This window comes from Nothoprocta perdicaria, unplaced genomic scaffold, assembly GCF_003342845.1.
Source record: "Nothoprocta perdicaria isolate Ctin4 unplaced genomic scaffold, notPer1 scaffold_65, whole genome shotgun sequence".
Classification (NCBI taxonomy): Eukaryota; Metazoa; Chordata; class Aves; order Tinamiformes; family Tinamidae; genus Nothoprocta; species Nothoprocta perdicaria.
The window spans coordinates 2,466,272-2,479,197 of record NW_020455921.1 but is presented as its reverse complement, the minus strand read 5'-3'; the positions used below and the strand labels follow the sequence as shown (position 1 = coordinate 2,479,197).

Genomic DNA, 12,926 nt, shown 5'->3' with positions numbered 1-12,926 from the left:
TCTTGTACTGGGGAGCCCAGAACTGGACGCAGTACTCCAGATGTGGCCTCACCAGGGCTGAGTAGAGGGGGATGATCACTTCCCTCGACCTGCTGGAGACGCTTTTCTTAATGCACCCCAGGATCCTGTTGGCCTTCTTGGCCACCAGGGCACACTGCTGCCTCATGGTCAACTTGTCGTCTACCATGACACCCAGGTCCCTCTCTGCGGGGCTGCTCTCCAGCAGGTCCACGCCTAATCTGTACTGGTGTCCAGGGTTATTCCTCCCCAAGTGCAGGACCCTGCACTTGCCYYTGTTGAACCTCATGAGGTTTCTCGCCGCCCAGTCCYCCAGCCTGTCCAGGTCCCTCTGGATGGCAGYACAGCCCTCAGGGCTATCAGCTACTCCWCCCAGTTTGGTATCGTCGGCAAATAAATATCACATATCTGTGCAGTATAAAAATAGCACAGAAACCAATTAAGTTGTCTCAGCAATTAAGTCATCATGAAGACCTCAAATCTGCATTTGAAATACCATTCGTAGAAAAATATTAATATTCTGGTGGGTACACTCCATTTCTTTGGCTGCAGGTAATGAAACAAGGTAAAATGCAGTGCAAAATCAAGTCAGTTATATCAAAATCTGGGAATATTTGAAAAACAGCACATTTATTTATCTATTTCTTTAATGGTTCAACTACTGTATCTTTCATTGCTTTGGATGGAGCATTATCTTTATTAAAATATATTTCTCAATGTTTTAAGAAAAGATACATTAAGAAGGATTTTGGAATTTTCTGAAATTGTAACCTTATTGCTACAAATTAAATATTGATTTTAGGCTAATTTAAATAGAAAATCATTACCAATGCTGCAAGACCTCCCAAGGGTTTCCTATTTAGTTTCTCATGAACAAGCAAATGAAACACTATCCATTTGCATTTCTCTTGTAAAGYGTAATTGCTTACAAGTACTGGACAAACCACATCAAATCAGTTTCTCCAGCAGAACAAATGACGCACTACTTATTACTTAATGACAAACTAAAATGACTTATTAATTTGTCTGCTGTACTTTCAATTCAATCTGGTATCTTCTAGAGGCATTAAATTATAAAAGTGATTTGCAGAAACCTTAAAACAAAATGAACAGATACAAGCTAMACCCGAGATGCCCTGTTTTTTTCTTATTGTTTTTCTTCGACAATATATTACCGTAATTCTCTCTCAGAAGAAAGAGTAACTTTTGCCTTGTCCTGCTTTTCCCTTTCTTCATCCAAACACCATATACTCCCGAAACCTCTGACATCTTACAGGCATTTTTTGATTCCTTCSTTACTTTCTGGTCCTTAACTTCCTCTCTGACATCCCTTCTATGGCAATGCTACTTATCATTTCTCTAGGATTTGTAGTCTCTGATCAATTTGTCTGTGTTTGCTTTACTAGTCTGATGGGAGTGAATTTATGCAGTGAAACAGTTGGTGCTAAGAATCTAATGAGCCTTAGATCCAATGTCCACATTATGTGCATTTTAGGAGACGTTACTTTGGATTTTTTTCTAGCCTCCTCTTTTGCCAATGGCTAGATCATAATACGTGTTTTTGTGGAATGTATCTTCTGGTTTATTTTCATCTGAAAAAGAATCTTTTTTATTCCTGCAAAGACTCTCCAAATCACAAGTTTGAAAGAAATAAGGAGGGCCAATCAATAGATTCATTTTTTTTGATTCAAACTAATATCAGATGCACTGGTGTCATTTGTCTCACATAGCTTTAATGTAGAAGAAATGTATCTAACATACTTTGAGTAATAAGTTATATTTCTCTTTAATTCATCTGTTCTTAACTAAAATTCTAAAATAATAATTGTGTTATTCCTTCAGTAGACTTTGAAATGAACTAACAATAGTGCAATAATTTATACTAAGTCAGCAAAAATAAAATATACTGTGAAAAAAAAGTTATTATTCTCTGTGATAAGTTCTTCTTTAATCCTGTTAGGATTATTTTATTCTTCTCCCCAAACCTTTCAAACTCGTCTTCCATCTACAGCAGCCTGCAATGCCTGCTCAGTGTTTATATTTTCCAGAGGAAATTGCCATAGGTCATTGAAGTCTGTGTGTTCCTGCTTCAGAAGGACAAATTCTGTGCACACAAATTGGAGCAAAAATAACTCTTGCTTTGACCAGTGAACAGGAATATATCAAACCCTCTGTTTTGGAAACTCTGACTCAGGTTCCCATGAAAATGAATCTGAAAAAAAAWATATATATATTTACATATTAGACCATTAGGTACCCTTAGATTTCTTCCTAACCAACAAGCACAACTCTTTTTCTCTCTCTTTTTTTTTTTTTTTCAAATAGCTCATGTACATCTATCAGTAGATACCAGAAGCTGGGAATAACATCAAATATTCTAAATCATGAAACAGAGAAGATAAAATCTTAAGAGTCAGCAGTAGTACCTTTCTATGGACTCCTATATATGACTCCTATAATATACTTGATATTAGGCACCTATGACATATTTTAGCTTAGTTATTACTTACTTTAATGCTTATATTTCCCAGGGCCTTTTAGTATCCTCCCACCTCTGCCTGAAAATATTTTACCTCCATTCTTCCAACTGTTTGATCTACGCACTCAGGTCCCAGTGTCTTCTGTTTGATTATAGAGCTTATCTAAAGTTTCCCTTTTAGCAACTTGAAGATTTCAATCATTTATTTTCCAAAAGGTCATTTTCTTTTCTAGTGAGTGCTGTAGCTGAGTTCTTTCTCCAGACATTCTCTGTTAATTAATCCTTTTATATCCTTTATTACAGTTATTGTCTTTTTCAAGACCTTTCTTCAATTACTTTGATGAGTCTGACATTAGATAGAGCAGCCTCGACTAGGTCTAACAAGTCCCTCTCAAAATGTTGAAATAGTTTTTCGTGACTTCTGCTCAGTGTTTGATTTTATGATGTGTTTTCCAACGTTTTCTTTTCTTTTTTTCAAAGAAACTATGGATCTACTTCTCTGCTTTGTCACCCCAGTTGTCAGATAGCATATTGTCACTAAATCAGTAGAGTGTAGTAAAATGAAATTACTACTGCAGCCTGGAGGATTATACCACTGGGATCTAATTCTCAAAGTTTTATGATTGTTTTTTCTTATTGAAGTGAAACATTGCCATTGTAAATGTGGGCAGTGTGGTCTTTAAAACAGGTCTGTTTCTCAAAGGAAACAAAACAAGAGATACAGAAGTTGATCTTATTTTCTAGTGTCTTTTTGTTTTGCTGTATACTCACAATTTGTTTTTCATGAACAAGAAGCAGCAAATATAGAACCAGACAAATTTCCTTTATGATGAGTCTCACTATCTCAGCTGTGCATTTAGCTGGCTTCATCTTCCAGGCTTCTCCTGTGCTTATTGAACTATTGGGGTACCTTGTCTTGTTTCCTTCAGGGTGTCATGCATCCTGCTGTCCTTATAATTTAAGCAAGCCATAGCTCAGGAGTCAGTAACGTAAGTATCTTTTGTAGTTGTTCAGAAACCTAAAGAAACTGCTTGAAAAAGTTTGATGAAATTGGATACACTCCTGTTAGTCTGTGCGTATGTTTTCATTTGCATGAAAAAGGCTTAAACAAAATCTGTTTAATGGATGTTTATACGAATGTCCAAGCATTTCGTCATAATGGCATGTCCTAAATACACATGTACAGAGTGGTCTGGAGAATATTTATCTGCTTAAGTTATTTTTTCTTTTGTACATTTTCTCCTAAAACGTATTGTAACATACATACAAGCTAAGAAAAATGAACATTTCACTTATTATCCCAGTATAACCGTATAACCATTTAATTGACACAGTGTATGTGATAATACATACAAAAAAAAAAAAAANAAAAAAAAAAGAATACAAGTTAGTCCTTTTCTTTAGACAATTCCTTTCTAAATAATACACACTGTACAGCTTAAATAAATATAAGGTCTAACATTCTCCAGATGGTGAGAGGTATAGACATACGTATATTTTTCTACTTCAGACTGAATTATGTAGGCTTGTAACAATAGAAAGATTTAGACCATTATCATCTCTTTGGTTACCACAGAGATGCACAGCATTACAAAAACAAATGTAATTTATGTAATATCTGCTAATATCTTTTTGTAGTGTTATATTTTTCTTTTACTCTGCTCTGGTGTGTCTTACACAGAATCTATTTGGCTTGATCCCTCCAGCAATGAAATAAGTTCTTGATATTCCCTTTTTGTAATCATTTATTACAGGATTTCTTAAAAAGTCTGAGCTAGACTTTAAAATTGCACTTACGTTTAGTTAAATTTTGCARTCTTGATCATGGAAATTATCTGTGGATTTAAGTAATACAGATGCCAATCTTCTATTCATAAACAGTCTATGTCCGTTCTTGGGCTCCCATGGAAGTTTTGCTTTTTTCTCAAAATTTGAAGCATAACTAAGAATAAAAGTGTGGAGCAGACTTAGTGTTTGATATCTCTCTGCTTTTACTGAGAAGTGGTGCTTCGTCCACAGGCAGTCCAGCCATTTTATGGAAATGGCAAGTAACAGCTGAACAATCTTTAGGTTTCCTTTTGGAAATACGACCTCTTACCTTCAGCATTTCCTGAAATATTTTATTCCATTTGTTATTAATATGAGCCTTTATGTCATTGCATATGTTTSCTTTCTTATTTTCTGTTCACCAATTATTTTTCCTCCTTTAAAGGGTTCCTTCTTGTATTCTCCTGTTGCTAATCCACACACGATATGAGTATTTGAAAGCTAATGACATGAAAGGTCMTTTGGATATATGGCATAATTATGATGATTAATTTCTTTTTGTCACTTGCCATCCATATCTACCATGTGTTTAACAAGTTTTTCTATTAGAAACATTGAAGCTAATTTTTCTAAGGCTTTGAATATTTTCAGCATATGTGCAATGTGTATTATTGAAATTAATTATATTTCACAGATTAAGTGATGGTATCCTAATTCATGGATGTGAGAACTACATCAAATGGTTGGAGATATAGTAAATACTGTGGTGATCCATAGGAAGTGCCACTACTCTTTAAAGTCAGACGATAAAGAGACCTGTCCTTGACAATTTAGGACAATTGTTTATGAATTAAAAAGGTATTTTAACTTGGTAAAGAATAGAGTCTATCCATCAACATTTTCTTCCAACTTTCAAATATATGTGTTTTTCCTACATTTAAAGTGATTATGGTAATATTTAATGACTTATATATCTTCTCCAATGAACATCAGGAATAGGACATCAGAAATAGAGAAATTCTTTAGTGATAGATGACAAGGTGTTTGAGCTTTATGAGATGATTTGGGATAAAAAATATCTATAGAAAGAAATGAAAGTCTCTACAAGCTACTTGTAGTTTAGCAGTAATTGTATTTTAATTAATTTTAATTTAATTTGCAGACTATTGTCTGGTATCAAATATTTTATTACAATTTTTTGATTTCAATTTAATTCTCTCTTAAATGTTATATTTAATTATGTTCCTTAGAGATTCTGTGACCTTTCTTCACTCCAAAGACTTGTTAGTGATCTCCATTAGGGATCAAGAAACTTTTTTATCATCTACTAGGTAGCAGAAGAAAGGAACAGCTATGGTTAGAATCAAAACAYTGCATGGAAAAACTCCCACCAAGATCTAAACAGCAAAAATCTCCTTAATTTGAATGATGATATTTGTGTGGTTCAAACTATATTAATTCAGTAATCCTGAATTTTATTCTGGAGTACTTTGAAGATAAATATGTATTTTGTGAGTTTTCTTTTGTAGACTGAAAGGATAGACATATAAAATGTCATAAATATATTTTAATTGAAAGATGTTATTAAAAAAATACACATCTACTAGTGATAGAGGTGGAAGTCTTCAAAAACATGTCTGGTGTCCAGGTGGTCATTTTATAGATTGAGGGAATCCATTCAGCTACTTGGCCACCATTATATGTGATGTGATATCACATCATATCACGTGATGTGAAATCACATTTTAATTATTACTGCKTATTACTTACTTTAATTATTTTTAAGATAAAATGAAGAACAGTCACACATCCCCTTCTCCCCCCCCCCAAATTTTTGCACAAATACGGTGTTCTACCGTTCTTTGGAACCAGTGAAATATAACTGTTGTCTGAGACCATGACTAAGCACAGTTAGAAGATTTCCCAATAACTTGCCAGGAGAGATTTTGCAAATTAGGTCCTGAAGCCATAAATACTCAACAGGGAGTAAGGGAAGAAAATGGAGCACAAGGGAACACTTGCTTGATAGCCTGTTTTGCTGAGCAGATGGGCTGCTATGCTCAGCATAAATGCTGCTTTTTAAAGTTATCGCGTTCATATTTGTGTGTAGAGAATTATAACATTTCAATCTGGAAGTGGCAAAAGCATGGATAGTGTTGCTGTTTCCAAACGTGAAAGGCAGTGCATTCTCCTGGCCAAATTTTGATGAAAAAAAAGCTTTTGAAAGATGTAAAAGCAATAAGGATAATTTCAACATTTTTTATCTTCTAGTGTTGGTGTATGAGGTCCACGTATACACAGGATCTAAACTTGGTGCTGAAACAGATTCGAATGTTTACATCAATCTTWTTGGAACAAGAGGAGATGCTGGCAAGAGGAAGCTCCATAGATCAAAGAATAATAATGTAAAATTTCAACGTGGACAGGTGAAGTAAAAGCAGTACTATTTCTGGTTAGAGAAAATGAATTATGGCTAGCAAAAAAAAAAAATCTTCAACAAACATGAATATCTTTTTGTTTACAAATTTATTCCAACTGTTTTCAGTTTTGTCACTTTTTGTATTCAAAATTACTTACACAATTCATCTTGTGAATATTTTTTATCTATTGATTTTAAATGAATTGTTTATTGAGAGCATTAGATATTGGAGTACAAGTTCTGTTGATTATTTGCATTAGACATATAGACAAAAGGACAATAAAACAATTTTTACTATCCTGAACACACTATTGTGACTCTGAGAATCAAGCACTAAATCCTTAACCACAATTATGTTTTCCAGTCTGGATAAGAGAGACAAGGTAGATGATAGATAGGGCTAGAAGATGTAGTATAGATATGGTCAGATCAATTTGCAACAGAGCATTCTTTCACACCAAAAAAATCCAGTGTTGTCTTTTTGCAGTAATATAAAGATAGTATTCATTTTGGAAGGATTCCATGGATCCTGTTAGGCCAGGACTCACAAACAACACTAATATTCATTTTGCAGAAATAATGAAAAAGAGTAACTCTTCCATAGATTTATAGTTAATGTAGTTCTAATTAATATAATTATATTCCAGATCTTTATAATTTTCCTTGTATGGTTCAACAGATGGATATTTTCTGCATAAAGGCTGTCTCACTGGGAGACTTGGAGAAAGTTCTGATTAGCCATGATGGAACTGGTCCAGGTAGGATTTAAATTCCTAGCAACTAATCTCTTTTCAAGTCAAGTCATTTTTAAACACAATACACTATATTTGTTGCATCCTTTGTAAAAAATGTGACAGAAGGTCTTGCAGTGATAAGAAGCCTTCCTGAGAACTAGTAACTGTGATGGAATACAGTGGCAATGGTCAGCAAAGAGAACATTAATTTGGTGTCAAGTAATATAATTTCATTCTTTGTTTTCAATTTTATTTTTAATAGAGCACTATTTGTTGGGCAGACTGCATTTCAAGAAAATCCATGAACTCTGTGTTTCAGTACCTCTGTGGTACTGACAAAGGTAAAATGATCTTCCATTAGACAAAGAGTGAAGATAAGGATACTACAGAGTGAAAGATATTCAGTGCAGTAAAAGACATTTCAGTATTACAAGACAGAGTCTGAGTAACTAAGGATTAATATCTTTGCTGCTTTGGAGAATGGGATAAGACTTGGTTTCATCAGTGTCACTTAAGTGTAGATGCTACAGTGTTGTATTCAGATTGCAGGACCTTCATAAAAAAAGAGAATTTTGTGATGAGAGGAATTTGTTGCAGACCACTGAGCAGGCATCTCTAGACCAATGTATATGACTTTTAACAGCAGTGAAGATGTAAATGCTCCTAATATAGCAGACTAGTGGCTGTGAAAGGATTAAGCAAAGGAAATGATTTTTAATGCAATTCATGGCCATAGAGGATTAGATATGCACTTTTACTCTACCTTATTCTGAAATAGTCTCAAGCAACCCTAAATATCTTGACTATTTAAGGCCCAGAGCACACTTGTGTGTATAAAAATAGTGACCTCATTAGGATGAAGTTGGTGAAAACTTGAGTCTTGTAGCTTTGTAATTTGCTAAAATATGCAGTGATAGAGACTAACATACACCTGAGAGTTTCAAGGCCTAGYATGCCAAGATATATCACAGAAAGCAGTATGGTATAGAGCTTACCTTCTCTCTAATCCCACTACACCACACCATGCTCTTTTTCCTCTCCCTCAAGTCTCCTTTAACAGGCAATGTAGACATACTGCATGGTCAGCAGAGCAAATCTGCCATCAGGCTCAGTTATCCTAAATTCCTTTGACAGTGTATTCCAAAATCTATTTTTATGAAGGGTTTTTTAAGTAGGAACACAGGTTGGTTTCTATGTATAACAACATTTATGGCAGGGATATCATGATTGTTCCTTGTGTTCAACACAAATCTTGCAAGCCTTTCTTCAACTGTCTTTAAAACTAACTCCATATAAACTTGACTAGAAGTGGTCCTAGACATAATGAACCAAAAATAGTTGGTGAGCCAGGATGAATACCAATTAGAGACTTAATGTGGGGATCCAAGGGAGAAAAGTACATTCCTTTAGAGAGGGGAATGTCTTCTGTTCTAGTCCTTTCTGTTTATCTGTTACCTGAAAGTTAGAAGCAGAAGGTCTTTAATCTTGATTTGCAAACTATCCTGGAATGACAAGGGATGTGTCCATCCTTTGGAGTAGGAGAGGAAGGGAAAAACTCTGTAAGGTTTACAGTCAGGAGTCAGGGTTACATTTTTGCAAGTTTCTTTGCATGTTTGGAAAATACCCTTATAAGCTCCTGAATCATGTGCAGTGCTGACGTGTCAGACTACCTGGGCATCTTCCATAAAGCAATGTAAAGATTCCTAGACCACTAGAAGATTCCTAGACCATTAAGTGTAGATCTTTTCCCACAGCTACAATAGCTGAAGAAAGGAAACACAACAGGCTTTTGGCTCTTGTCAAATGCAAGTTACTACATGAGGATAATTTTTCTGCTGAAACWATGTTCTTCTCTGCAGATACCTTCCTTTTATGCTTTTGCACAGGAAGAGTTTGTCCCTTTTTTGCCTTTTTTGTGCTGAGGAATACTGGCCTGACCACTAGGCTCCTTACAAGGAGAGGGCATCTGAGCATTGTTTCATGCTAAAGTATTCACCTGAGGTATTCCAGGTGATAGAAGAGCATGCCATTGCAGAGCATGCCCATGTGCCCTGGGGCTAAAGTCTTTACAGGAAAATGTCGTTTTACTCTATGCACTGCTCAGGCAGGCCCTCCCTGTGGCACAGGGATTGCTGCCTTCTAGGGACTTCCAGAGTGTGTGGAGCTGGAGAGGCAGAACACAAAGATAAATAGGTCAGTCGKGTGGCTCTGACCAAAAGATTCCTCATGCCGCTTTGCTACAACGAACTGACAAATAATAGTGTGATTCAAGTAATACCTCTTAAGAAATATTACAAGTTGTGAGTGGTGCAGACACAATAAGGACAAGATATTTGAAAAGGGCTTTGAAGGATAACTGTAACAGTCACTAAGATGATTATTGGAAATGATCTGAGAGAGCAGGATGGATGTGGCTGTGATTACTGCTGTTAGGGAGAGGGCAAATACAGCAGGTGCCAGAAGCAAGTTTACCATAGCTTTGTTACACCAGGATCAACCCATAGTCACGCTGTGCAGGTATTCCCATTAGGTATACAYACAAGGACACATATAAAACATACACAATAACATGTATATGTGTATACATATACATATATATATATATGTTTATATTTATGTACAGTCAGTCRCATAGACAACAGAGTTAGGGCTATGAGGATGATCAGGGACCTGGAACATCTGCCCTATGAGCAAAGGCTGGGCCTGTCCAGCCTGGAGAAGAGAAGGCTGAGGGGGGGACCTGATCAGTGTCTATAAATACCTCAAGGGAGGCAGTGAGGAGGAGGGGGCCGGCCTCTTTTCAGTGGTGGCCAGGAATAGGACTAGAGGAAACGGCCACAAGCTGAGGCACTAAAAGTTCCACAGGAACTTAAGGAAACACTTTTTGACAGTGAGAGTGACAAAGCCCTGGAACAGGCTGCCCAGAGAGGTTGTGGAGTCTCCTTCTTTGGAGATCTTTAAAACCCGCTTGGATGCAGCCCTGTGCCATGTGCTCTGGGTGGCGCTGCGTGAGTTGGACTAGATGACCTCTGAGGTCCCTTCCAACCTTAAGCATTCTATGATTCTATGATTCTAATACTCCCCACTCACACAAACAAAAACAGTTCCAGCTAGCTGCCTCATCCAGTGTCCCTTTCTGATTGATCAGATCTGTGGGAAATATATATACATATATAAATATGTTTCTATATATATGCAGTATGGAGTCACAAACATACTGACCAACAATCTCTTCACAGCTAACCTGCTCATTTTAATCCCTTTTTCTTCTATTTCCTCATACTTCTTGCCCAAGCTACCTTGATACTGCCCCTTGCCCACTTTGGTTCCACCCCGAACCATACCATAGCAGATCCTGTACAATTCCYACTCCTGTTGACTCATGGTGATGTGTTTCACATCTAGACCATGGGGCTGACAGCTCTCCTTTGATAGCCCTGGGAGGGGTCAGAGCAGAATATTTATTTGGCTTCCCCCACTGACCAGTGTTCCTCTGAGATCCTCCTGTGTGAGAATATGAGGTTTAATTAAACAAATACASTTAATATCTAAATAGGTTGCCATGTTCTCTATACAGCACCTGGTACTGCTTTATTGAAAACTAGATGCAGAATTAAGTGTAATAAAGCATAGAAGGTAGGGGAAGACTGAGAGAATAGTTATTTGCTTACATAGTCACATAGGTATTTGATATTCAGTAATATATGCTTTTATTAGCGAACAATGTAAACACTTTTTAAGATTATAAGACCTTGTTAGCTTTATTTTTTTTTCCTTCCTGTACCTGGGACGGATCTGAAAAAAATCAAATATGTTGGGAAGCAATCCATAACTGTGCAGGTTCTGTCCTTGAGCCAAGTCTGGACCAACACCCTGTCCACTATGTTTTGGGAAATCTATCCTTTTGATAAATCAAGTTCTTAAATGCTATTTTATCCAGCAATATAAGAGGCCAGTAGCAGTTACATACCAGTAAGTTTTATCATGCTGGTGGATAGGGTTTTTTTTGCTTCAATCATCATCTAAGAAACTGATATGTATTTTGTCTTTATTTTTACTATTTACATTGCTAATATCTACAATTCATACAATATCTGAAAGTGTGTTACTACTTGTGTAGATTTACTGGTAGAAAAAGGGTTCTCCAGTCTATCACAAAGTTGCATGTAGAAGGTAAGTAAACCCAATAAGGAGTCTGTACTCTGTGTTTTCCATGCTACATGGATATAAAGAGTTCCCACTGCAAGACCAAGAGAAAATTCTTTGTGCTGTTTCCTTGGACAAGMGGTTAAAAAAGGTCTTCAATAAATTTTACAGTTCGTATTTTAAAACGTAGATTTTGCAAAGAATGTCCTTTCCTCTCTTTATAGAGGGCAAAGAAAAAAAAAAGCATGTCCTTGAAACTTAGGCTTTAAAAATGCAAATTTGAAAAGCTTTCTGAAGAGGCTTATCACATGTCTAGAAGAACACTTTCTGTTTGTTTTCAACAAACTTGTTTCTATCAGAATTTGTTAATCTAATGTTCATGCAGATTTATGCAGTATTTTGACTTTGTAGTGTATTTAAATGAGCATATACTGTAAAAGCTGGAGCATATTCAGAAGCTAAGACAGAACACAAGGAGATGAGAACAATAGATATTAATGGTCTGCTAATTGRCATTGCTATATGCAATAAAAAATTAATTCCCAGAGGACCAAGAATTCCATTTCTCACACAAGATCCCAATAGCATGAGCAGATTTTCCCTAACAGCCTTGTGCCTGATCACATCTTTCAAGAGATGTAGAATGATAAAGCTTTCATTGTGTTAATTTATGTCACCCATTCCATTGAGTTCTGTCCTAATGGGATCTGCTTTTTTTTTTCTCCTGGAAAAAAAGATATTTTTTAACATTTAAAAATACATATTTTCAGATGATAAACTTTTGACATTTCAATACAGGCAATGGATGGTTCCTGGATAAGATCATCATCAAACATGGAGAAGGAAAGGAAGCTCAAGAAGTTGCATTTCCTTGTAATAGGTATGTCATTTGTGAAGAAACAGAATTACATTTTTGATCTGTCAAAAGGCTAAAGAAAACAAGTCTAAAGAACTGGCACGTTCATGCAACGTAAAAATATGGTCACTCTTGAAGAGTTTTTCAACCAACATGAAATACAAAATCTAGCATTAGTCAAAAAAGTATTTGACAAAAAGTCAAACAGTGAAGGTGCTGGGTTTTATGGGAAGGAGTCACACCATAAAGCAAATAAAAACAAAGCAAAATGTAGCGTAGAAGGAAAGACGCGTTGATCTTTCCTTTATTCAACTMTCTATCCCTCTATTTATGTATGTATGTATCTACAGAGATCATGAAAGTGTCTGTTTTATATGGGAAGATGTAGTTATATGGATTTCAGTTTGTTTCTCTTTCTTGGGCACTGCAGACCTTGTATCTAAGTCACAGAATCACAGAAAGACTGAGGTTGGAAGAGACCTTTGGAAATCATCTAGTCCTCTAAGG

General features: G+C 36.0%; 1 protein-coding gene across 1 annotated transcript in view; it reads left to right on the top strand.

Moving 5' to 3' along the window:
* LOC112956589 (lipoxygenase homology domain-containing protein 1) overlaps positions 1-12,926 on the top strand; it is a 124,683-nt gene that overhangs the window by 31,712 nt on the left and 80,045 nt on the right. Inside the window, exons 12-14 of the mRNA XM_026050096.1 lie at positions 6,536-6,690; positions 7,363-7,441; positions 12,362-12,443. Coding sequence (XP_025905881.1) covers positions 6,536-6,690; positions 7,363-7,441; positions 12,362-12,443 — 316 coding nt within the window. The remainder of the gene's footprint in view (positions 1-6,535; positions 6,691-7,362; positions 7,442-12,361; positions 12,444-12,926) is intronic.